The 27,356-nt window shown below is 38.1% G+C and overlaps 1 protein-coding gene and 1 long non-coding RNA gene across 6 annotated transcripts in view; one reads left to right on the forward strand and one right to left on the reverse strand.

The window, feature by feature from the left end:
- The window catches only part of LOC102154496, a 62,928-nt gene extending 58,409 nt beyond the window's left edge, over nt 1-4,519 (reverse strand). The window contains exons 1-2 of one of the 2 annotated variants that reach the window (XR_005355364.1): nt 4,431-4,491; nt 1,962-2,044 (exon numbers count right to left, since the gene is read on the reverse strand). This is a non-coding gene — a long non-coding RNA (uncharacterized LOC102154496). Of the gene's footprint in view, nt 1-1,961; nt 2,045-4,430 lie in introns of both variants that reach the window. The other variant, XR_005355363.1, reaches the window with a different exon arrangement.
- Nucleotides 1-27,356, forward strand: part of PRKCQ (protein kinase C theta) — a 173,574-nt gene that overhangs the window by 69,298 nt on the left and 76,920 nt on the right. For all 4 annotated transcript variants that reach the window (XM_038530178.1, XM_038530179.1, XM_038530181.1 and 1 more), the window contains 5 exons: nt 2,904-3,033; nt 6,509-6,618; nt 7,547-7,664; nt 15,606-15,766; nt 19,111-19,284. In XM_038530178.1, coding sequence (XP_038386106.1) covers nt 2,904-3,033; nt 6,509-6,618; nt 7,547-7,664; nt 15,606-15,766; nt 19,111-19,284 — 693 coding nt within the window. The remainder of the gene's footprint in view (nt 1-2,903; nt 3,034-6,508; nt 6,619-7,546; nt 7,665-15,605; nt 15,767-19,110; nt 19,285-27,356) is intronic.

The following is a 27,356-nucleotide window of genomic DNA, read 5'->3' on the forward strand; positions in this document are numbered from 1 at the left end:
TCAAGAACATTAACCTGAAGTTCATTGAGGTAGAACAGTAGCTGAAAGGACATGAAACCCAAGGGATGGAAGTACTCACATAGCTAGAGAAGAGAGGAGAGGTGGATGAAGCTGGAGAGGAAGGGACAACAAAGCAGTAAGGGGGAAGAAGTCTAATGCACAGGTGGAGATGGGTCTCTGATGGACAGGTGGGCAGTTCATCAATTGTAACAAAAAAGGAAGAGAAGATGGTTGCAGAGGGCAGTGGGTTGTAGATTTGGGGGCAGGCAGATGAGAGAGCTTCCCTTAGACAGCTTATATCTTCAGTGTAGTCTGAAGGCTGAGAGAAAGAAGAGAAGGCAGCAAGTGGCTTTGGGGAGAAAGGATCTGTGAGATAATTATCTCAGGATGGGAAGCAAGTGGCTGGAGAAGAGCAATAGGATTGCTGAGGACAGTGAAAAGTCCACTTGAATTTGAGAGGCCAGCCTGCCCAGGTGTGTGATTTTCTCTAGCCAAAGGACAGGCTCAGAAAAGACAAATTGGTGGAGTTTTTGCAGAGTAGACTTTCTTCTAAAATTTAGAGCCAGAAGGGGACAATTTCCTATAACAAGTGACTTTGCTGAGGCTCAAAGAGGCTAAAGTAGTTTGTTTGCAGTCAATCACCTATGGTATATGTAACTTGGCGGGGTCGAAATTTCAGATCTCAATCTCCCAGAGCAGTATGATTGACTTTTCTCTCCCAGTTTTATTAAGCAATACTTGGCATACATCACTGTGTGAGTTTAATGCACACGGCGTGATGGTTTGAGTTACATATACTATGAAATGATCACGATAGGTTCAGCTGCCTTACGTAGATCTTAGATACAATAAGAGAAAACAAGATTTCTCCGTGTGAGGAGAACTCTTAAGATCCACCCTCTTAACACCTTCCCTGTATATCACACAGCAGTGTTAGCTGTGGTCACCATGCTGGACAGTCTTCCCTAGGAATTATTAATCTTATAACCAGAAATTTGTACCTTTAGACCACCTTCCTCTACTTCCTCCTTTCTTGCAACCCCCCACCTCTGCAACCACAGTCTGATCCCTTTCTTGGAGTTTGGTGTGGTCTTTTGGTGTTCTTTTTTGGGGGCAGAGGGTTGGGTTTATTTTGATTTTGGGTTCCACGTATAAGTGAGATCATACAACATGTGTCTTTCTCTGGCAAGCGTTTTGTTTGTTTAAGTCAAATTGCCACCTCCCAACCTGTCTTCCTGCTCTCTCTACATGATGCCTTCAGCTTTCCTGGGAAAATCACAAATTATAAGAATGACTGTTAACCTCAATAGCTAATGTCCCCTGGAAATAGAATGAAAGCCACAAGTTTAATTTAAAATTTTTGGGTATCCTTACATAAAAAATAAGGAGATAGTTTATATTCTTTTCCTCATAAAAAAAATCTTCATACATAAAAAATAAGGAGATAGTTTATATTCTTTTCCTCATAAAAAAAATCTTCAGAATCCAGTGTGTATTTTACACTGATAGCATATTGTTTTACCACCTCACAAGTGCTCACTTGGTCCATGTGGCTAAGTGGATATTATATCGGAAAGCACAAATCTACAGTCTTTTCCAGACATATCTTGAACTATTTTGAGCTAGGAGTCAAGATCTGAGTTGCAAGTCTTCCAGCCAGAATATTGACATTAATTGTTAATATTTGCATGGAAACGTTTATATAAATGGGACCTGAAAATTATTTTTTCTTGGTTGAAAATGGCTAAAATAAGTTCTGGGCAACTTTTAAACAATTCTAAACAGCTGTTCTAATGACCCAATGCTAGCCCACATCCTCAGCGGGAACATTAGATATATCACTATTAGTGAAAAAGGCTTCTTTGCTGTGCACAAAGAATTGTTTAATTAAAAACTTCTTGGAAAGATCATAAATCTTAAGTAAAACTTTCTATATTACACATGAATATTGGTATTCTTACCAGGAATCAAACCTCATGATTTTGTTATTGTTGTTGTTTATGTGATATGTTTGGCTAAAGGAGAAAATTTCAACTCTGGAAAACTAAAAAAAAAAAAAAAAAAAAAAAATCCTGTAATATATCAACTGCCAGCATCCTTCTCTTGTCACCCCACTCCCCATCCCCTAACTCATCACATTGACTTTGAGAGAAGAAAGGGGTAACGGTGGAAAGAGAATAGGCTGATTCTGACTTTAGGCTTATAGATGTCCTAGCTTAGTTTCTAGCTGCGTGATCCGGACAAGTGTCTTGCCCTCTCCAAGCTTAACCTCCTCATCTATCAAATGAAGATTCTAATACAGGCTACTTCAAAGGGGGTATTCCAGTATCAGAGGTGTAAAAAAATACATGTGACACACTTGTCCGCAGCACCTGGCAGGACCTGTTACCTGCCCTTCACCCCCTCTGGTCCATGTGTAATAGCTGTGAAATGGTTCATACTCAGGCTTTTATACTAATAGAGCCATAGCAGTGTTTCCTCTAGAGGAGGTATTATATAACCTCTTCCAAAGCTTAGAGTCCTAGTTCTGGGTTGAAAAAGAAAATAAAATATTTATAGTAAAATAGGAAGGACAGTCCAATGTTTGCTCAGATCCCATTTAGATAAATAACCCTACTCCCGTCCTCCTGAAGATGTTAGCCTATCTGTGGGAATGCCTCAGACTTCAGCCTATCCCGGGTTACTTGATATGTGTATATCGTACACATGCCCCTTGCCTGGAAGAGCTAATGGCTGCATGCCTTCTTTGGCCATGGCTCTAAGGCTTGATGAGTAAGGCTTATGGCTTAAAGCACACATTGTCCCAGTGTTTTTAGTGCTCTGTTATGCTAGAGTCTCTGCTAAGACACCAGAGGTTGCAAATCAGGGACATGCATATGGTTACACATTCTCCCTTCTTTCAGTTCCACAAGGAGAGGTTCAAAATTGACATGCCGCATAGATTTAAAGTCTACAATTACAAAAGCCCGACCTTCTGTGAGCACTGTGGGACCCTGCTGTGGGGCCTGGCCAGGCAAGGACTCAAGTGTGATGGTGAGTCCAGCGGGAAATGGACATGGGCCCTGGTACGGAACCCCTACAGGATGGCTTTGCAGCTCTAATGGAGACCATGAGGGGAGGAGGAAGCATAGAGGGTTGACTTCTCTAACTAGCCCAGATGACCCCGAGATCATGAAAATGAACTAATTGCTGCCTGTTTCCTTCCATCCCCAACACCATCATCCTTGGATCCCAGAGAAGTGCAAACCCGTTCAGACTCAATGTCAAGTCTCCTGGCCTGTCACTCTTCCGTTGTACCTGGCCCCCTTCACTGAGACCTGCCCTTTTGCCCCTTCTGACCCTGGCAGCTCAAGCTGTGCCCCCACCACTCTCCCTCACACCTTAAGATGCCTTCTGTAGCCCATGAAGGACCAAGCCTGGAACAGATTCTGTTTGGCCAATGGGTGATCTTGCACATAGGCATTCTGTGACTTAGATTGGAGAGTCTGTGCCCAAAGCATGCCCAGTAAGGGCCCAGTCCCCCACACTGACCATCATGTTCTCTCCTCTGGTCTCTCCTTAAAGGCTGGCATTACATCAGGGCCTGAGCCTGTAGCTCTGTTAGTTATGCTAGAGTCTCTGCTAAGACACCAGAGGTTGCAAACCAGGGACATGCATATGGTCACACATTCTCCCTTCTTTCAGTTCCACAAGGAGAGGTTCAAAACTGATGAGTTTTGAGCTTTGAGTTTTGACTTTTGAAGTTCTTCAGACCGGTCCTGAGAAAGAGCAAAAAAGAACTTTCTTGCCCTAAAAGTTCAAATTGCTAAGACGATAACCTTTAGAAACTGAGATGCTGTTACACCAGGATTAGGCAGTAGGGAGGGAAAATTTCAGCAAGGCACTTCTGCTTTGTAAGTGGGGGTGAGATAGACATTCAAAAGGCCAGATAGACATTCAAAAAGGAGGGCATCCTGCTGCGTCAGAGGCCTTTCTATTTCAAATTATTAAATATGGAAGCCACTTTATTTCTTCTTGGCTGCCCCATTTTGTTTTAATGCCACTCACTAAATCTTTTGCAATTTTTATCCTTTAAGTGCTAAAGGTGAGGATCACCCCCCCATGGCTTTCTCTTCCTCATCCCCGTTGTACTCCCATGTCTGACAGAGTCTGGAGGGACATCTTAGTGGAGATAGGGAAGGTTGGGTTTTCAAGCCATACTGAAAGCAGAACCCACATGCAGTGAAAGTTCACCTTAATAATCCCTCCAGGAGTATCACTGGGTGCCCTGCTCTCTACACCTGTCCAAGAGCTCACGGGGAGCTGGTACTGACTGTATGGAGTATTTTTAGGAGTTCATAGGCGAGATGTAATTTCAGAACTGAACAAGGGGACATGAATAATCAGATCCCCTCTGATGGCCCTCCGGGTCTTCTAATGGTCTCCCTCACCTGGGGGGAGGTTTCTTTTCCCTGTAGCTGGAACATCCCACCTGCCCGGTGCTGCCAACAGCCTGATGATGCCTCTGAGCTTAGAACCTCCACAAGGGTTCCTTGCCATTGTTTCATGGCCCACATGCCTGTTCTGTTCCATCTCCCCTAACATTCTTTCCCCCTGGTCCCTTCTCTTTCCTTCTCTCTCTTCCTGCCTCCACGCCAGGCAGACCCTCTCCTCTCACCTCTCCTCTCCTTTCCCCTCTCCTCCCCTCCCTCTCCTCCCCAGCACCCTCTCCTCTTGTGGCTGACACCTGCAGACATCTCTGTGTCCTTACCCACCCTCCATGCCCTTGACTTTACCTCCCATTCCAATCTACTTTTCAGGCCCTGCCTTCTCTGCCTTGGCCCCGCTCTTTCTGTCTTGTTCTCTTCTAAACCACCTTCCTAAGTACGGCCTCCCTTCATCTTGACTCTGTTCCTTTCTGTCTTCACTTTAATTCCCATGAAAATCATCGTCCAAAGGGACTGTTCGCACTCACAGAGATCAAGTTGTCACCTAATAGGTTAGTAACAGTGATATATGACATTATCATAGTGGGAATGAATGGGGCCTATCTTCCTGTGAAAGCATCCGAGACAAGCTTAGGTCCAGCTACCATGTTGGGAAAGCAAAGTGAAACTCTCCAATCCCTCATGCTCAGTCCTTGCTCACTGCCTCCCTTTGCCTTGCGCTAATGAGTAAAGAAATTCAGTGAGGGCTGTCCAATCTGTATCAACAAGTCCAGTATGAGTCATGCTAAATTCAGAAAGAAGAAAGCCCTCATCAATAGCATCTTTACTATAGTAAAGGCTTTAGATATACATAGAAGATTTCACTTAGAATGGATTTTGGTTGTATCAGTGCATATATGCTGGCACAAGTACTGGTCTATACTTAGAAAATGCTGTTTTATTTTGTTTTATTATGAACTATCTGAGGAAGAGTAAGCTAGTTAAAACTAAAGCCTGAAGCCTGCTAAGATTTCACTTAAATATTAAACACATATCTTACTGGAATAAATAATGAAGATGAAATAGTTGATTTGTTGATTATTTGATGCAAATCACTGTGCTAAGTTCTTTGCATAAGCATGTGGGGGTAAAAGTGCTTATTTTGTAGCTTTATAATAATCCCTTTTAATAGACCTTGATAGAATGAAATAGAACTTGAGAATTTAACTCTATCAGCCAGGTTTGGAAATCTTAAGTTAGATTTTTTTTTTTTTTAGTAACAGTGATGTTTCATAATCAGAATTTCAATATTCCAAGCTAAGGACATGAAGTAGTAGTTGTCTTTATACAGACACACAATCTGTATTGTGTGTATTGATACATCCCAATCCAAGAAGCCTCCTGGGATCATAGTGAGTGAAAGGTGGACCTTTACTGTGCTATTTTCAGGACTAATGAATCATAATATTCCCCCCAGAATTATAGATCTATATAAATCATTTGATTCAACTAGCACAACTCAGCCATAGGGTGAGAATGAGGTCTCTAGCCCACTTTCTGTACTCCCACTCCTGCTCCTATGCACAGACCACCCCAACCATTTATTTCTATTTCAGTTCTACAGGCTGAGGCTGCACCCTAGACTTCAATCTAGAGGGGAGAGAAGCTCCTTGCAGCCCATGTAGGAAAAGGGATGCATGGGCTCCAATCTAGAGTGGGAATTGAACACCTTCCATCCCAGCATTGCACATCTCCACCAGAGAGACCCAGTGTCAGGTTTTTTTCCTCAGCAATGGCACAGTGTAAATGCATTACACAGACAGCAGCCTTCAGTGCTGCTGGTTCTGCCTCTAGTGGGAGTCATTCTGCAGCCTCACATGGAAGAGCATCTGGTGTGGTCTTCGGAAGGGGGGGGGGGATGTGTAGTGGCATCGTAAAAGCAATGCCTTAATTTATTTGTATGCAGTCTCTCCTTCTGCTGGGAAGAGGGCTCTAGGGATTTGCCAATCGCTCCTCAACATCTGTGTACCTTAAACAGTCCTGTGCAAAGTCCACTCGGTGAGTTCTATTCATCTTGTTCAGTGTCTCTTTCTCCTTTTCAGCATGTGGCATGAACGTACATCACAGATGCCAGACAAAGGTGGCCAACCTTTGTGGCATAAATCAGAAGCTAATGGCTGAAGCACTGGCAATGATCGAGAGCACTCAACAGGTAAGAAAGCATTTTAGGTTAAGTTCCTGCAATTTCAACTCAGCAAAGACTACTCTAGTCCGTTTGCCCTTGGAGCTGTGGGACAACATGGAGTCTGTTCCTGAGCACTTGTCTTGCCTTTGACTTTCATCCTCATGCACATATCCCCACTTTGAGATATTTACTTACTTAATGATTTTGTCCTGCATAGATCTTTATAAGATCTTAAATTCTTTGTGGAATGACAGGACTCCTGGGTGGCTCAGTGGTTGAGCATCTGCCTTCAGCTCAGGGTGTGATCTCAGAGTTCTGGGATCGAGTCCCACATCAGGCTCCCTGTGAGGAGCCTGCTTATCCCTCTCCCTGTGTCTCTGCCTTCTCTCTCTGTCTCTCATGAATAAGCAAATAAAATCTTTTAAAAAAATTCTTTGTGGAATGAGCAGGGGCAGAAACAAATTCATTAAAATGAGGATTCATTACAAGCTTTATACCTATATACTTGCTAGATTCATCCCTAAGATGTGCACAGAACATGGAGTCCAGGATGACTTTTGCCTTGTCATTTACTCACATGCATTAGCACTAGTGTGTGGAATTTACGTATCCAAGAACAAACCCTCTTTCAGACTTGATGTTGTTTATGTAAGTTCTTTTTCCATACATTGACCTTCCATTCTTATTTGTGACCAAATTATGTAGATAGCATGGAAGAAACCAGTTGGCCCCCCCAGAAAAGTATGAAGGAAGCAAACGTGTTCAGCTGTGCACAAAATATAATAGACTCTTACAGGGTATGGGACCCTAAAGAGTGCTGAAGGAAAGAAGAATGTTAGTTATCTAATGCATTTAGGAATCTTCAATGGATTTCATCTCCAAGGGCAGCAGGCCAAGCTGTCCTGACAGTAGTGGGTGGGTTGGTGGGTGGTCTGACTCTTTGTTTGTTATCTAGGCTCGCTGCTTAAGAGATACTGAACACATCTTCAGAGAAGGTCCGGTTGAAATTGGTCTCCCATGCTCCATAAAAGGTGAAGCAAGGCTGCCATGTGTACCAGCACCTGGGAAAAAAGGTAGCTATCCCGATCCTCAATAGAAACATTGTCAGTAATTAATCTTGGTCAACCTTAACCTGAGTCTTCTGCATTTAAATTCTCCATTTACCTGGTCTGATAGGTAAGAGGCTCCTATGTCTTGGAAGTGAAACCCAAATGTGCCCCATTAGGAAACCTTTATAAGAGGGTGGGAAGTGGGGGCAGGGAGAAAATGGAATAGGTCTGTAGTAAAGAACTGCAGAAGTTTCCTTAGAATTTTAGAATGTTACTTCCTGTCACTGTTAAAAGGTTTTGCAAAATAAATCTACCAGAAATCTTAATGGTGGAAATGCCACAGGTGACCATCATATTACATACCTTGGAGACTCTTTTGGGAAATTGAAGAGTAGAAAGGTGGGACCTCAACGTTTGTGACATTATGGAAGTTTACCCCTACTTTCTGAAAGCAGTTCACTAGAGGATATGCCTACGTGAATCCGGGAACAGAATAGTTTCACGATACAGCATGAAATACAGATTTTTCCCCACTATCCTAAAGTATAGTATTTCTGCGAAACCTTTTTTTTTAATTGAAATTTAATTAATATACAGCATTGCTTAGTTTCAGGTGTACAATATACCAATTCAACAATTCTGCATATTACCCAATGGTCATCTGTCACCATACAATGTCACTACGATATTATTGACTGTAGTCTCTATGCCGTACTCTTCATCTCTGTGACTTACTTATTTTGTAACTGGAAGTTTATACTTCTTAATCCCCTTTACATCACCTGCTTCCCCACCCACCTCCCCTTTGGCAACCACCAGTTTGTTTTCTATATTTAAAAATGTTTGGTTTGGTTTGGTTTTTTAGATTCCACATGTAAATGAAATCATATGGTGTTTGTCTTTCTCTGTCTGATTTATTTCATTTACCATAATATCTATTCCTTTTTATGGCTGAGTAATATTCCATTTTACATATACCACATCTACTTCATGCATTCATCTATCAATGGGCACTTGGATTCCTTCTCTACTTTGGCTATTGTAAATAATGCTGCAAGAAACATAGTAATGCATGTATCTTTTTTAATTCGTGTTTTCATTTTCTTTAGGTAAATACCTAGTAGTGGAATTACTGGATCATAGGGTATTTCTATTTTTAATTTTTTGAGAAACCTCCGTACTGTTTTCCACAGTGGCTACATCTGTTTGCATTCCCACTACCAAGGCATGAGACTTCCTTTTTTTCCATATCATTGCTAGTACTTGTTATTTCTTGTCTTTTTGATACCAGCCATACTGACTGGTGTAAGATGATATCCCATTGTAGTTTTGATTTGCATTTCCCTAGTGATTGATGATGTTCAGCAACTTTTCACATGTTTGTTGGACATCAGTATGTCTTCTTTGGAAAAATATCTGTTCAGGTCTTCTGCCCATTTCTTAATCAGTTTGGTTTTTTTTGTTTTTGTTTTTGTTTTTTTGTTTTATTGTTTTTTTTTTTTTTTTTTTTTTGGTGCTGAGTTCTATAAGTTCTTTGTATATTTTGGATATTAACCCCTAATCAGATATATCATTTGCAAATATCTTTTCCCATTCTCTAGGTTGCCTTTTTGTTTTGTTTATGGTTTCCTTTGCTGTGCAGAAGCTTTTTATTTCGGTGTATTCCCAATAATTTATTTTTACTTTTGTTTCCCTTGCCTCAGGAGACCTATCCATGTTGCTAAGACTGATGTCAAAGCGATTACTGTCTGTGTCTTCTTTTAGGAGTTTTATGGTGTCAGGTCTCACAGTTAAATCTTAATCCATTGTGAGTTTGTTTTTGTATTTAGTATAAGAAAGAGGTGCAGTTTTGGTTTTTTGCATATATCTGTTCAGTTTTCCCAAGACCATTGTAGAAAGGACTATTTAAAAAAAGAAAGACTTTTCCCCCCATTGTATAGTCTCACCTCCTTTATCATAAATTAATTGACCATATAGGTATGGGTTTATTTCTGGACCCTCTATTCTGTTTAATTGATCTATGTGTCTGTTTTTGTGGGAGTACCTAACTGTTTTGATAATTATAGCTTTGGTACTATATCTTGACATCTGGGATTGTCATATCTCCAGCTTTGTTCTTCCACAAGATTATGTTGGCTATTTAAGGCCTTTTGTGATTCCATGCTAATTTTAATATTATTTGTCCTAGTTTTGTGAAAAATCCTGTTGGTATATTGATAGGGATAGGGATTGATTGATAGGGATTGATAGGGACACTGAAAACTATAGATTGCTTTGGGTGGTATGGACATTTTAACAATGTTAAGTCTTCCAATTCACGAGCACAGACATCTTTCCATTTGATCCTGTCATCTTCAATTTCTTCAATGTTTTATAGTTTTCACAGTACAGGTTTCACCTCCTTGGTTAAGTTTATTCCTAAGTATTTTTTTTTTGATGCAGTTGTAAATGGGATTGTTTTCTTAATGACTTTTTCCCTTTATAAGTGTATAGAAATGCAACAGATTTCTGTATATTAATTTTGTATTTTTGACTTTTATTTGTTTTTTAGTCTTTTTTTTCTTGATGATTGTGACTAAAGGTTTATTAATTTTGTTTGCCTTTTCAAAGAACCATCTCTTAGATTCATCTTTTTTCATTGCTTTTAATCCCTATTTCACTTATTTCTCTTCTGATCTTTATTATTCCTTCCTCTATTATTTTTGGGCTTTGTTTTCCTTTTTCTAACTCCTTTAGGCGTAAGGTTAGGTTGTTTATTTGATTTTTCTTATTTCTTGAGGTACCCCTGTATTGCTATAAAGTTCCCTCTTAGAATTGCTTTTGCTGGGGCCCAAAGATTTTAGAACATTTTTTTGTTATTTGTCTCCATGTATTTTCTGATTTCCTCTTTGAGTTGTTTACCCATTTGTGTTGCTTAGGAGCATGTATCTTCAGCTCTATGTGTTAGGTTTTTTCCAGATCTTTTTCTTGTAATTGACTCCCAGTTTCATACCATTGTGGTTCGAATGGAGGCATGATACGACTTCAGCATCCTTAAATTTACTGACACTTTTTCTGTGGCCTAACATGTGATGTATTCAGGAGAATGTTCCATGTGTCCTTGAAAAGAATGTGTATTCTGCTGTTTTGGGGTGGAATGTTTTATATATGTTAGGTCCATCTGCTCTAATATGTTGTTCAAAGCGACCATTTCCTTACTGATAATCTGCATGGATATTTATCCATTGATATAAGTGAGATATTAAAGTCCCCTACTGTTACTGTATTACTGTCCATTTCTCCCTTTATATCTGTTAATATTTGCTTTATATAATCTGGTACTCCAATGCTGGATGCATAAATATTTATAATTTTATGTCCTCTTGTTGGGTTGACTCCTTTATCATTATTTAGTGCCCTTCTTTGTCTCTTGATACAGTTTTTGTCTTAAAGCCTATTTTGTCTGATGTAAGTATTGCTACCCCAGCCTTTTTTTTTTTTTTCACTTCTATTTGCATGGCATATGTTTTCCCATCTTTTTTATTTTCAGTCTGTATGTATCTTTAGGTTTGAAGTGAGTCTCTTGTATGCAGCATATAGATGGGTCTTGGTTTTTTATCCATTTAGGCACCCTGAGACTTTTGATTGGAGTGTTTAGTATATTTACCTTTAAAGTAATTATTGACAGGTATATACTTCTAGCCATTTTGTTGATTGTTTTCTGGCTGTTTTTTAGTTTTTCTCTATTTTTTCTTTCCTTCATTGCTCTCTTTCATTGTGATTTGATACCTTTCTATAATGTTAGGCTTGGATTCCTTTCTCTTTATTTTTTGTATATCATAGGCTTTTGATTTGTGTTTACCATTGAGTTCATATATAGCATCGTATGTGTAGAGCAGTCTAGATTAGGTTGATGGTCACTTAAGTTCTAACACATTCTAAAAGCACTGAATTTTTACTCCTCCCCCACCCTTTATGTATATGATGTCATATTTTACATGCTTTCATTTTGTGACTACATTGACTAATTTTTGTAGATATAATTGATTTTACTACTTTTGTGTTCTAACCACTATACTGCCTTTAATAAATGTTTATGCTTACCAGTAAAAGTTTTTCCTTTCATAGCTTTCTTCTAATTATGGCCTTTTCTTTTCACTTGAAGAATTCCCTTTAACATTTCTTATAAAGCTGGTTTAGTGGCAATGAACTCTTTTAACTTTTGTTTGTCTGGGAAACTCTTTACCTCTCCTCCTATTCTGAATGATAGCCTTGCTAGATAGAGTATTCTTGGTTGCAGATTTTCTTCTTTCAGCATTTTGAATATATCATGTCACTCTCTCTGGCCTGCAAAATATCTGCTGAAAAATTAACTGATAGCCCTATGGGGTCTCTCTTGTTTGTAACTCTTTTCTTTTTCCTTGCTGCTTTTAAGATCTCTCTTTATCATTACTTTTTGCCATTTTAATCATTATGTGTCTTGTTGTGGACCCCCGTAGGTTCATCTTGTTTGGGGCTCTCTGTGCCTCCTGGACTTAAATGCCTATTTTTCTCCCACAGATTAGGGGAGTTTTCAGCTATTATTTCTTCAAATAAATTTTCTGTTCCCCTTTCTTTCTCTTCTCTTTCTTGAATCCCTATAATGCAGATGTTATTATACTTGATGGTGTTGCTAACTTCCCTAACTAAACTCTTACTTTTTTTTTTTCTTTTTGCTATTCAGCTTGGTTGCTTTCCATTACTCTCCTTTTTAGATTGCTGATCTGTTTTTCTGCATTCTCTAACCTGCTGTGGATTCCCTCTAGTGTAATTTTATTTCAATTGTTATTGTATTATTCAGCTCTGGTTCTTTTTTTATATATATATTTTCTATCTCTTTGATGAAGTTCTCACTGAGATCATCCAATGTTTTCTCAATCCAGGATGTATTTTTATGACTACTAATTTGAAGTCTTTATCAAGAAAATTGCTCATCTCCATTTCATTTAGGTCTTTCACTGTGATTTCGTCTTATTCTTTTGAGACATACCCCTCTGTCTCCTCATTTTGTTTATCTGTGTTTCTGTGTATTAGGTAATTCAGCTACATCTTCTGGTCTTGAAAGTAATGGCCTTGATGAGAAGTCCTGTGGTGTCATGTAGTGCAGTCCCCCTGGTCATCAGAATTGGGAGCTCTAGAGGTATCCCTGGTTGTGCTGCATTTACCCTACTATGGAGGCTGAGCCATAATTGCCTTCAGCCCAGCTGGCTGTACTGACCCACTTTGCCTGCTGTGGGTGCACAGGGCAGGGTTTCTTCCCCACGCTGTTGAGAGGCCTATCAGAAGCCACTATGGGGTTGTTGGTGGGTGGGGTCATCAGTCAGCCTATCTGGAGTTAGCCTTTCTGCCATAGCTGCAGGTACCCTGAGTGGCAGGGATTGCTCCCTGCACAGCCAGCTAGGAGACTCAGCTGTTGGAACTGGGGGTGCACTGGTGTGTGAAGTTATCTCTCCTACTCCCCAGGGGAGGAGTCACTTTGGAGTGGTACTGGTCTCTACTGGGACTTCCTGGGGGTGGAGGGTGAGGCAAGACCTGCTTTAGAGGGATGCCTGCTAAAGTGGGCAGGTTGAATGGGCAGGTCCACAGGTGATCACTGGGGCAGGTGTTAGCAAGGTTGATGGTGCTCACAACCATCTGGTTATCTAGGATTGGGAAGAGGAAGAAAATGGTGCCTGCTAGCAGTTTGGTTCCCAGAGAAATCTCCTGAGGATCCCTGACCCTCCAGCTCACATTCAAAGATTAATTAATAGACCTCCTCATGTATAACCCCAGGCATTTTTTAAACTGCTGCTTCTGTGCTGTCTTGGACCAAGTTATTTTTTTTTTTTTTTTTTTTTTTTTTTTTTTTTTAATTTTTTTTTTTTTTTTTTTTTTTTAAATTTTTTTTTTTATTTATTTATGATAGTCACAGAGAGAGAGAGAGAGAGGCAGAGATATAGGCAGAGGGAGAAGCAGGCTCCATGCACCGGCAGCCCGACGTGGGATTCGATCCCGGGTCTCCAGGATCGCGCCCTGGGCCAAAGGCAGGCGCCAAACCGCTGCGCCACCCAGGGATCCCTTGGACCAAGTTATTATGGTGGCTCTTTAAGTTCTATATAGTAGGGACCCAGTTTCCTATCGCCCTCCTGCTCTGCCCAAAGTTAAGGCCTCTCATTATTTAAAAGTTCACAAAGTTAAGACTGGTTGATTTTTAAAGCTCCTAGTTTTAAGCCCCGCTGGTTTTCAGAGCCAAATGTTATTGATATTTGTCTTCCCACTGCAGGTCCCCCACCCAGGCCTGTGGCACCTGTGGCACCTGTGGCACCTGTGGCTTCTCTATGCTTGTGGTGTCCCTCCCATTTGTGACTAGTCTCACAGGGGTTTGGCTCCTAACTGCATCTCCACTCCTTCTGTCTCTCTCACTGTGGCCTTTTGTCTGTAATCAACTGTGGAAGGTCTGTTCAGCCAGCCTTTAGACCATTTTCAGTGTTAGTTGCATAGATGTAGCTATTACCTTGTGCTCATGGGATGAGGTAAGCTTCGGATCCTCCCCCACCATCTTCCCCTTGACTCCCTGAAAAATCTTTTGTAAGCCAGAATGGCATAAAGCAAAGAAGCAATTACTGTTAATTTACATAGAACAATTTTTTAGTATTCCTAGGCCCCTAAAAATCACCTTAGGCTTTTCTGATAGCCTAGAACACATGTTGCTAACAGAGGCACAGAATACTCAACATCAAGCACAGATGTTCACACAGTTCAAAGCTTTTTCAGCTGGTTGCTCAGGTGCTGAGTGTTGTTTCCACAGAAGGGGCTGGGTGGCACTGCTCTCACTCAGGTGCACTGCCTCTTCCGGCCCACTGCAAAACCAGTGCTGAATATTATTTGCACTTCTCTTTTTTTCTGTAAAAGACAAAGTTCTCTCCAGGTTTTTTACGGTCAGCGAGAACAGGTAACAATGTAGATTTTTAATGAAAGCAAAGTGGCAAAGGCGAACTTTCAAAACTAGGGGGATGCCTCTACTGACTTTCCTTGGACTCAGGGAGAAGAAAGGTATATCCAGAGATTTAAAATAAAAAAAATGTCATTATTCCAACCACGAGAAAGAAGTGAAATTATGTGATGTGATAGAGGTGCTATTGTAAAATGGCAAATTATGTCACAATATATAAATGTATCAAGTCAACATGTTGTACCCTTTAAATTAACATAATATGTTGTGTCAAATATTTTTCAATAAAAAAGAAAAGAAAGGGCACCTGGGTAGGTCAGTGGTTGAGCATCTGCCTTCGGCTCAGGGTGTGATCCCGGGATCCTGGAATTGAGTTCCGCATTGGGCTCCCCACGGAGGGTCTGCTTCTTCCTCTGCCTATGTCTCTGCCTCTCTCTCTACGTCTTTCATGAATAAATAAATAAAATCTTAGGGAAAGAAATGTTGTAAGTGGAAAGGAGGATATTTTCAAAAAAGTTTTCTGCACTTCCTCTGGCATTGGGTGTGGAATAAATTGGCTGACTTGAATAGAGTAAGGGGTGATGCAATTCTGATCTCCAGCAGTCTGGTTTCCATTTCCTCTTCCCTCACATGCAACATCACATGATGCTACAATGCCTGTGAGCCATGCAAGTAGCTGAGAACCATTTTTCCTCAAATTTGCTTAAAATCTTTATTTGTCCATGATTTGACATTGAAGTTCTCCTTTGTTTTGCATAGTGGTATTTTACTAATTATAATATGTTTCTTAACATAAAATTTCTCCCAGTCTGTTGAGTAGATAAGAGATACAGTCCATGTTCCAAGTACCAGGCTCACAGGCGGAAGGTACTGCCTTTCCACCAAAGGGGACCCTTCTCTTCATTTTTGTGCATGGAGCCTCAGAGTGGGAAGTGGAAGAAAAAGTGTTCTCAAAATAATAGAATGATCCTCCATTGTTCCTTGTTTATTTTTAACCACTGGCTTACTATTTTCAGAGCCTCAGGGAATCTCTTGGGAGTCTCCTTTGGATGGGATGGAGAAAATATGCCATCGTCCGGAACCTGAACCGAATGTAGAAAGACCATCTGTACATATGAAATTAAAAATTGAGGATTTTATCTTGCACAAAATGTTGGGGAAAGGAAGTTTTGGCAAGGTATGACATACACTATGGAATTCTGTAGACCAACTTATAGAAATTGAAAAGCAAAGCTCTTAAACTCATGGGATAAGGACTGGTTGTGTGTACGTGGAGAACATTTCTCCTGTGCATTTTTTAACAGGATAGAGAGGAGTCCTAATAAAAAGGAAACCCAAGAACTCTAGGAAATAGTGGCCTCTGCTTCCTGGGAATCATTGTTCCCAAGCCATTTTGTTTCAAAGATGCATACCCACACACTTATAAGTTTGGTATAGTTGGACATCAAAAAAATGAAAAGCTACCTCAGCCAGTTTCTGTTTCACACAGGATTTTTTGTTGTTGATGATTCTCTTTTGTTTCCTTCTCAAACTTGGAGTGTTGTTTTACTTTGAATGCAATTTCTTTCTTTATCAAATGTCCTCAGTCTTATATTAGTTTGCTAAGATGAAGGTAAAGTATCACAACTGAGTGAGTGAAAGAACAGAAACTTATTTTCTTTTCATTCTGGAGGCCAAATGTCTAAGACCTAAGTGTTGGTAGGGCTGTTTCTTCTGAGGTCTGTCTTTGGCTTATAAAATAAATAGCCAAAATAAATAAATAAATAAATAAATAAATAAATAAATAAATAAATAAATAAATAATAAAATAAAAAATAAAATAAATAAAATAAAATAAAAATAGCCATCTTCTCCCTGTATCTTCACATGATCGCCCTCTGTGTGTATCTGTGTCCTAGTATTTTCTTCTTATAAGGACACTAGTCATGTTGGATTAAGGCCCACCCTACTGAACTTATTTTAACCTGATTACCTCTGTGAAGACCCTACCTCCAAACATAGTCACATTCTGAGGTACCAGGGTTAGGACTTCAGCATGTAAATTTTTGGAGGGGACATAATTCAGTTCATCACAAAGCTGTAGTTTAAGAGTCATGAGAAGAGTTTCATGGGGGAAAGTCCCTCCTCTAAACTCTTCCTGCCACACACTCAAGTTATGGGCCGTCTCTGTCAGTCACAAAGGACAAGAGGAAAAGAAGGAAGATGACATAATTTAACGATCAACTATCAGTGATGGAAAAAAATTTCAAGCTAGTGAATGTAAAAAGAGATGCCATGGAACTTTAACTGTGAGATTATTCTAGATATTAAGGATATCTACTATATTAATGGCACCCTCTGTTGTCCTAGTCTTGGATGAAACTCTTCGGAAAATTTTAGCCAGAGACTACTGTTCTATGAATTTGTGCATCCAAAGCCAGCGTTATGCTCCACATCTGCTCCCTGGTCTTTGGCCAGGAAACTCACCCAGTTTATTTAATAATAAACTAGAATGCAACTGAGCATCACCACAGCTGAATGACACTGTGCTACAATTGGGTTTGGATTGAAACACCGCGCATTGCTTTTGGCAAAATCTGTTCTGCCCTGCAAACTAGCTGATATCCATTAATTCTTTTAGTTCATTTCCACAATAATATGAAACACAGCAGGCTCATTTGGTGTTAATCTGTGTGATAGGCAATTTTACAGCCAGTCTTCATTATAATTTAGCATCAATTAATGTGCAATTATAACCTGTTACCAAAAATTGAAAGCCCATTATAGAGATGGAAATTGCCTTTTCAGCTTCTTAGTTTATGGCTGGCTTGGGAATGTTTTATTGAAAGAAACAATTACCAAAAGAGCACTTTTAATTGTTAATGAAATGTTTATATTTCTTTGTTCCCATGTGGGTTTCTATATATGAACAAGGTTAATAAGAAAGACATTAAGTTAAACCTACAAGCCTTAGTAAAATATCCCAACAGACAATTGAGAGCCTCAGGTATCCTCTGCTCTCTGTCCAAAGCAGTATGCCCCTCGCCATCAGGACCCTGAGTCCCTACATAGTGAGAAGATAGAACCATAGGGCTCAGAGAGGAGGACGAAGCACCAAAGCAAAATGGAACAGCCATATTTCCCTTTCTTACAACACTGAGAATACTCCAAAACTTGTTTTTCTCCCTTTTTTAGCTGTAGATAGAAAGTATGGTTTCTCATCAAAATGGTAGCCTCTATATTCCTTTTTTTTTTTTTTTTTTTTTTTTTTTTAGCCTCTATATTCTTATTCTCAATTTACCTTGAGGTCCAGGAAAAAAAAAATAGCATTGTTTTCTGGAGGTATGCACATCATCCATTTGCCTGCATTCTCATCTAAGTTCTATGCCCTCTATCAAGCCAGCTACCCTCAAAGCTATATATCTGCGCCATATTATTTTAAATATAGACACATGCATTTTCAGTACTGGTTTGGTGTCATTGATTTTGACATTCCCTAAAAGTCAAGAAACAAATGACAAGTATTCTTAATAACTGTCATTTAGAGAGCATTTTATAGCTTCCAAATCACTTTCCCATGTGGTAGTCATTTGATTTTCACAATGGTCTTGCAAGTTGGAGAATGTCATGACAATTATCTCTTTTACACATTAGGAAACTAAAGCCCAGAGAGGTTAATTGGTTTGCCCACATTCCCACAGCTAGTAAATGTCTGTGAAAAGAGACCCAAGCTGGAGTTTTCTTCTTCCAAATGCCATGTCCTCACAATTGTCAGTCATCTGTTGCATCATTTGCAAAAGCAAAAGTTGTAGAAACTCCCCATTATACGCCATCTGGTGTCCTTTCATATAAGATCCATGAAATCAAGTAGAAAAAGTAAATTTGGAATTAGATTTTTTTTCTTACTGAGTAGCTCCATGAATTTGAGTAAGTTGAGTAAGTTTACTCTTTAAACCCAGTTGTTGTTGTTTTTTTTAAATTACTATCTGTCTTGCAGAGAGTTCTGAGCTAAGAATTAGGTAGCACATATAAAGCATAGCAGAGTGTGTAGCACATAGTAGGTGATAAAAATGGCATTAGCATCTATGCCATCAGATGAAATGGTGTACATTCTTTAAGCATATAAGTTTTATGCTCATTTGCACTGATGTTTCAAGTGTAATCAAATCTTCCTCTCTCTCTCCTGCTTATTCTTGCTTCCTTCAGTATGCCCTTAGTCCCTGGGGATTTATATTATAAATTTACTCAGTTCCCTAGGCAGACAGGTCATATTTTTTTAAACAGAATTTTTCAGGGACTGAGAGTAACCCATCCAATTGTACAGTACTTTTGTGGAATCCTTTGAAAGGTACAAAGCATGTCTGAAACTACTAGGTAATATCCTAAAATCAGTAAAGTACTTTATTTTGTCTCTATAAAGGGATATTGGAGAAGAAATCCTCTTTTCTCACCCAACACAGATCTCTCTCAGAATTTTGTCTCTTCTTTAATGAGTGTGAGATCAACTTCTAAAATAAAATTACTTCTCACCCTTCCTTCTAGGTCTTCCTAGCAGAGTTCAAGAAAACCAATCAATTTTTCGCAATAAAAGCCTTAAAGAAAGATGTGGTTTTGATGGATGACGATGTTGAGTGTACAATGGTAGAAAAGAGAGTTCTCTCCTTGGCCTGGGAGCATCCGTTCTTAACGCACATGTTCTGTACATTCCAGACCAAGGTAAGGCTTCTATTTGGACAACTCTTCATCCAATTCTTACTTAGCAAATGTGCCTGTCTATGCAGGGTGCCCCTAAGGTGCCCTTATTGGGAAATGTGGGGAATTGTCTCCATATTTTTTTCTTTACTTTTCAGCTCACCTTCCATTTGTCCAAACATCATTGAGATATTATTTTAAATTTTTTAGCATAGTCGGTTGGGAAAGGGCTTTACTTGTGGGTTTGTCTGTTTGCTTGTTTTTAGAATTTGGTTTAATTTATATAACAACCAGGATTCTAAGCAGCTGTGACTTGCTTGACAAAGCAGTGTTTTATGAGGAAGAAAGACATAACACTTGTTTCTTTATCTACCATATATGTATTTGAAAAGACAAAAGTTGGACAGTAGATAAAAATACATGTGCATTATTATTTTCCTAAATATGGTCAGTGAAGAAGCAGCCTTTACAGTGAGCTTTATCAGTGAGTGAGGCCTGAGCAATGAGGTAAAAGAGTGAATTCTTTCAGAAGGTTCTCTTATTCTGGGAAGATTCTCTTCTTGATCTCCTTATTCCTTAAATAAATTTTTTAATTGCCTATTTTTTGTGACTAAAGAGTTATTCAAGATCATTTTAGAGAATTTGGAAAAATGCTTCATACTCAAAAAAAAATCATTTAAAATATCTCATCACTTGGGTATACTCAGAATTAGTATTTTGAAATTTAAACTTTCAGATTTTTTCCCCCAGTGGATTTTGTCAAATAAAAATAAACACCCATTGTAAAGACCTCCTATTCTATAACTGGCATTTTCAATGCTCTCTTATTATATATTTCCTCACATCAGTGAATATTCTACAACGGGATTGATCCAATTAGAACATTTCTAACTTTCTGTTCAGATTTAAATAACACTGAAATGAACATCCTTGCAGATCAGTCTTCATACACAAGCATTATGATTTTCTCTTTTCATTTTTCTACTCTCCTTCACTCTCTCCACATTGTACACGGGCTAGAATAGTAAGCAGACCCACGTGGGACTGTGTGGTTAAGATCCAAAGGGCATGAAGACTTTATTCTGCTGTTCTGTTTCAAGCCTGCATGATAATGTTCTACCTTAATGTAAATACGAGTAACAGAAGGCCTCTAAGCTGCCCCAGTCACAGAGGGTAGAGTGTTCGGGAAGCTGTGGAATCAGTCAGAAAATGTGGATGGCAAGTAGGCCTTTCATCCCTACTTCCCCAGCCCCCAGTAGATTCTCAACAAATGTTTAATAAAGTAATAAATGCATAAATACACTTAGATAAAAAAGAAAGAAACCAGATGACTTTTTAAAGCACTTAATAATCATGTATAGTATCTAAAGCACCACCAAGGATACAGGAGTGTAAAATAAAGTTCCTGACCTCAGGAATTTCATAGTAATACTGAGGGGGCAAGACTAAAAGAGGTGAGTGATACTAAATTGCAGAACAGAGACTCCATACAAGAGTCCCCAGAGCTGAGAGAAGCTAGAAATTAGAGTACGAGTAGGCGGAAAGGGTCTTGGGCAGAAGAGGTGCGGGTGGCTAGTGGAGAAACCAGAAAAGAATGAAGGGATTATAAGCTATTTGAGAAAAAGTAGACTCATTTTCTTCAGCAAGAAAGAGCTTGAGATTTCTGATAATGAGTTAGAGATTTCCTCCCAGAAATTTCCTCCTGGGGATCATAAATATCTGTCACTATGTTACCAAAAGGCGAAGTGAAGTGCTCTGCAATGTGCTCACAGTCTGCATTCGGGATTATCTGTGCATCCTGGGCTGTGTGATCTCACTTCTTCTCTTGAAATATTGTGAGGCTTGTATCCAACTGCTAAATACACTTAAGACGAGGTCCCTGTAGGAGTATGATGTAATCAGGCTTCATCTGGTACTTTCTCCCTGTTTATGCATACATACAGATTTATATATATAATTGTTATATATATAATTGTTTTTATATCCTATGGGGAAAGCTCTTATAATCCTCTTTGTAGAAACTATATTCCCTTCTCATGCTTGTCTATCAGAGCTTCAGGCAGTGTTTGCTACTTTTCTTCTCTCAGAAGATGCTTTTAAGGTTCCATGCAGCTGTAACGTATTAGCAAAACTAGAGAAGGAAGTGCATGGGGGAAAGTGGCAGAGAACATGTACATCAAATGTAAAAACTGACTGGCTCACTACTTAGAGTTCAAGGAAGTGAGTTCGTTTTGAAATAAGGGATGGAGGAATTCATCTTGCATTATACTTTCCCGAGGACACTGAGTTGCTTTTTTTGAGATGTCCCGACTTATTATTCAGATCTTGCATGTCAAACAGAATAACCAATTAAACACCAAAGATGAGTGTGAAAAGCAACAGTTGAAATGGATGACAATTTGCTATGGGAACATTTTGGAAATTGCCTTTCTTGAGGGAATAATAGTTACCTTTATACACGAGGGAAGGTACTAGATAACATAAATGTACTATGTACTTTTCTGTGGAATTGTTATTTTTAGGAAAAGTTATTCATTGCCTTCTACCTTCAAAGAGCCCAGCTGTTGAATGCCAGATGATTCAAGAGATTCTGATGATAGTTATTCATTTACTATTTATTATTATTTTTATTGAAGTATAATTTACATGTAATATTAGTTTTAGGTGTACATCATAGTGATTCAGTACTTGTATACATTACAAAATGATCCTCATAAGTGTAGTTACCGTCCATCACCATAAAGAGTTATTACAATATTATTAACTACATTTTCTATGCTAACATTATATCCTGTGACTTATTTACCTTATAACTGAAAGTTTGTATCTCTTAAAACCTGTCACCTATTTCACTGACCTCCCCCAACCCCTCCCCATTCAGATGACTCACAGTTTCCTGTATCTATAAATCAGTTTCTGTTTTGTTTTGTTTTATTAGATTCTCTATATAAGTGAGATCATATAGTATTTGTCTTTCTCCATCTGACCTGTTTCACTTAACATAAAACCCTCTAGGTTGATCCATGTTGTCACAGATGGCAACACTTTATATATTTTTACAGCTGAGCAATGTTCTATTGTATGTATGTGTGTTATTATGTATTATGTATATATATTCATATACACATTTCTCATATTCTTTATCCATTCATCTATTGATAGACATTTAGGTGGCTTCCATATCTTGGATATGATAAATAATGCTGTAATGAACATAAGGGTGCATATGTTTCTTCAAATTGGTGTTTTTGTTTTCTTTGGACAAATATCCAGAAGTGGAAGAGCTGGATCATACAGTAATTGTATTTTTAACTTTTTGAGGAACCTCCACACTGTTTTCCACAGTGGCTGCCCCAGTTTATATTCCCACTAACAGTGCACGAGGGCTTCGATTTCTCCATATCCTCTCCAACACTTGTGATTCTTTTTATCTTTTTGATAATAGCCAATCTGACAGGTGTGAGGTAATTTTGACTTGCATTTCCCCATTAGTGATGTTGAGACTCATTTACATACCTATTAGCTATCTGTATGTCTTCTTTGGGAAAATGTTTATTCAGGTCCTATGCCCATTTATAATCCAGTTGTTTGGGTTTTTTAAATAATAAATCATTAAAGTTCTTTATATATTTTGGATTTGACACCTTATTAGATGTATAATTTGCAAATATTTTATCCCATTCAAGAGATTGCTATTTCATTTTGTTGATGGTGTCCCTCACTATGCAAAATCTTTGTAGTTTTATGCAAACCTATTTGTTTACTTTAGCTTTTGTTGCCCTTGCCTGATGATACTGGTCCAAAAAATATTGCTAAGATAAAAAATATATATATATTTCTAAAATAGATGTCAAAGAGCTTACTGCCTATGTTCTCTTACAAGAGTTTATGGTTTCAGGTCTTATATTCAAGTCTTTGATCCATTCTGAATTTATTTTTCTGTATAGTATAAAATCATAGTCCAGTTTTCCCAACACCATTTATTGAAAGCACTGTATTTTTACTTGTACATTTTTGCTTCATTTATCATAGATTAATTGACCATAGTGTGTGGGTTTATACTTGGGATCTCTGTTCTATTCTATTGATCTATATCCGTTTTTTGGCCAGTACCATACTATTTTAATTACTGGAGCTTTGTAATATAGCTTGAAATCTGGGCTTCTGGGATCCCTGGGTGGCGCAGTGGTTTGGCGCCTGCCTTTGGCCCAGGGCGCGGTCCTGGAGACCCAGGATCGAAACCCACATCGGGCTCCCGGTGCATGGAGCCTGCTTCTCCCTCTGCCTATGTCTCTGCCTCTCTCTCTCTCTCTCTCTGTGACTATCATAAATAAATTTAAAAAATTAAAAATTAAAAATTAAAAAAGAAAGAAATCTGGGCTTCTGATACCTCCAGCTTTGGGTATTCAGAGTCTTTGTGGTTCCCAAATAAATAGTAATAATTAGTGATTAATTAATAAATTAAGATTGCTTTGATATTCAGGGTCTTTTGTGGTTCCATACAATTTTAGAATTCTTTGTTCTAGTTCTGTGAAAAAATTCCACTGGTATTTTGAATGGGATTGTATTGCATCTGTAGATACCTTTAGGTAGTATCTAATATTAATTCTTCCAGTCCATGAGCATTATATATCTTCAATTTGTGTTGTCTTCAGTTTCTTTCACCAGTGTCGTACAGTCTTCAGAGTACAGATTTTTCACCTCCTTGATAAAATTTATTCTAAGGTACTTTATTCTTTTTGATGCATTATAAATGGGGTTGCTCTCTTATTGTCTCTGATAGTTCATTATTAGTATATAGTAACCAATTTCTGAATGTTAATTCTGTATCTTGTGACTACTGAATTTGTTTATTAAATCTAATAGTCTTTTGCTGGAGTCTTTAGAGTTGTATATAATATCTCAGCCGCAAATAATGAGTTTTACTCTTTTCCAATTTGGAAGTCTTCTATGTATACATTTTGTTGTTTTGGGTGAAATTCTCTGTACTCTCAATTAAGTCCATCTGGTCTAACGTGTCATTTAATGTCAATGTTTTCTTACTTTTCTGTCTAGATGATGTCTCCATTGATATAGGTGGTGTATTCAAGTTCTCTACTATTATTGTACTGTTATCAATTGTATTGCTATCAATTTCTCCCTTATATTTGTTAATATTTGCTTATTACATATAGGTGCTCCTATGTTGGGTACATAAATATTAATGAATGTTTTATCTTCTTGGACTTCCCTTATTATTTAATGTCTTTTGTGCGTGCGTGTGTGTGTGTGTGTGCTTTCTAAGAGTCTTTGTTTAAAGTCTGTTTTGTCTGATAGAAGCATTGCTCCATCCTTTCACTTTCAATCTGTATGTCTTTACATCTGAAGTGAGTTTCTTACAGACAGCATATAGGTGGGTCTTATTTTTGTATCCATTCGGCTATCCTGTGTCTATTGATTGGAGCATTTAGTCCATTTTCATTTACATTAATTATTGATAGGTATGTACTTCTGTTTTATTGATTGTTTTCTGGTTGCTTTTGTAGTTCTTTTTTTTTTCTCTCTCTCTTCTTTTGCTATCTTCCCTTGTGGTTTGATGGTTTTCTTTAGTGTTATATATGGATTCCTTTTCTTTACTTAGTGCATATCTATTGTAGGTTTTTGGTTTCTCAGTACTATGATTTGTGTGTGGTGTGTTTGTATATACTGTCAGCCTATATATATGTGTGAATGTATGTGTGTATATTTGAAGCTGATAGTTGCTTAAGTTGATACACATTCTGAAAATACAACATACCCTCATTTTATGTTCTCTTTTTAAGATTTTATTTATTTATTCATGAGAGACACAGAGAGAGAGAGAGGCAGAGACACAGGCAGAGCGAGAAGCAGGTTCCGTGAAGGAAGCCTGATGTGGGACTTGATCCCGGGTCTCCAGGATCACACCCTGAGCTGAAGGCGGATGTTCAACTGCTGAGCCACCCAGGCATCTCCCATTTTAAGTTTTTGATGTCATATTTTATACCTTTCTTTTGTGTATCCTTTAACTACTTATTGTAGTTATAACTGATTTTACTATTTTTGCCTGTTCAACTTACATACTAGCTTTTTTTAAGTGGCTGATCCACTGCCTTTACTATATAATTGCCCTGGACAATAAGATTTATTCCTTTTATATTTTCGTTTTTTTAATTTAAAAAAAATTTAACTGCAGTATAGTTGATACAATATTATATTAGATTCAAGTATACAACATAGTGATTTGGCAATTATAAACATTATGAAATGTTTACAGTGATAAGTGTAGTTAGCATTTATCACCCTACAAAGGTATTATAATACTTTCACTGTATTCCCTATACTGAACTTTTTATCCCTGTGACTTATTTTATAACTGGAAATTTGTATTTAATCTCCTTCACCTATTTTACCCATCCATACAGCTCCTCACCTGAGGCAACTACCAGTTTGTTCTCTGTATTTATGAGTCTTTTTCGGTTTTTGTTAGTTTATGTATCTGTTTTCTTTTAGTATTCTACATATAAGTGAAATAATGTAGTATTTGTCTTTCTCTTTCTGACTCCTTTCCCTTAGGACCCTCTGGGTCCATGAATGTTGTTGCAAATGGAAAGATATAATTCTTTATTTGGCTAATATTCAATTTTATACACACACATACACACACACACACATCCTGCTTCTTTAGCATTTATCTATTGATAGATACTTAAGTGGCTTCCACATCTTTGCTATTATAAATAATACTGCATCGAATTATTATTTATGGGGGTGCATATAACCTTTTGAATTACTGTTTTCATTTTCTTTAGATAAATATCCAGAAGTAGAATTCCTAGATCATATTGTATTTTAATTTTTGAGGAAACCCCTCCATACTTTTCCATAATGGCTACACCGATTTACATTCCCACCAACAGTGCACTAGGGTTCCCTTTTCTCTACATCTTCACCAACACTTGCTCTTTCTTTTTTTAAATCTGAGCATAGCTGACACACAAGATTACATTAGTTTCAGTTGTTATTTCTTGTCTTTTTAATACTAGCAATTCTAATAGGTGGGAGGTGATATTCATTGTGGTTTTGATTTGCATTTCCCTGAGAGTTATCAATGTTGAGCATATTTTTATGTGTCTGTTGGCCATTTGAATGTCTTCTTTGGAAAAATGTTTGTTCAAGTGTTCTGTTCATTTTTTAACCAGGTTGTGTTGTTGCTGTTGTTGTTTTGATGTTGAGTGCTTTCTGTATTTTGGACAATAACCTCCTACAGAATAATCATTTGCAAGTAACTTCTACCATTCAGTAGATTGCCTTTATGTCTTGTTGATGGTTTCTTTCACTGTGCAAAAAAATTTGTAATTTAATGTGTTCCAAATATTTACTTTTGCTTATGTTTCCTTTTGCCTAAGGAGACAGATCCAGAAAAACACTGCTAAGGCTGCTCTCCAAGATTTTACTGCCTATTTTTTTTTTCCTGTAGGACTTGTTTGGCTTTGAGCATTACAGCTAGATTTTAATCCATTTAGGTTATGTGGGTGCGTATATATGGTATAAAAAAAAGGTCAGTTTCCTCCCTCCTTTCTTTTTCTTCCTTCTTTTTTCTTTCCCTTTCTTTCTTTCTTTCTCTTTCTTTTCTTTTCTTTTTTTCTTTCTTTTTTCACATAATCATCCAGTTTTCCAAACACCATTTGTTGAAGACCTGTATTTTCCCCTTTCATATGCATGCTACCTTTGTCACAGATAATTGACAATATAAGCATGAGTTTCTTTCTGGTCTCTTTATTCTGTTCCACTGATATGGGTGTCCAGTTTTGTGCTGGTACCATACTATTTTTATTACTTTAGCTTTGTAGTGTAGTTGAAACCTAGTATTGTACTTTATTCCTCTTTCTCAAGGTTATAATGGCTATTTGAGGTCTGTCATGGCGCCACACAAATTAGAACTATTTATTGTAGCTCTGTGAAAACTACTATTAATATTTTGATAGGGATTATATTGGATTGTAGATTGATTTGGTAGTACAGATATTTGTCAATATTAATTCGTCCAATTAATGGGATTGGAATATCTGTCCCTTCATTTATGTCATCTTTATTTC

This window comes from Canis lupus, chromosome 2 (assembly GCF_011100685.1).
Source record: "Canis lupus familiaris isolate Mischka breed German Shepherd chromosome 2, alternate assembly UU_Cfam_GSD_1.0, whole genome shotgun sequence".
Classification (NCBI taxonomy): Eukaryota; Metazoa; Chordata; class Mammalia; order Carnivora; family Canidae; genus Canis; species Canis lupus.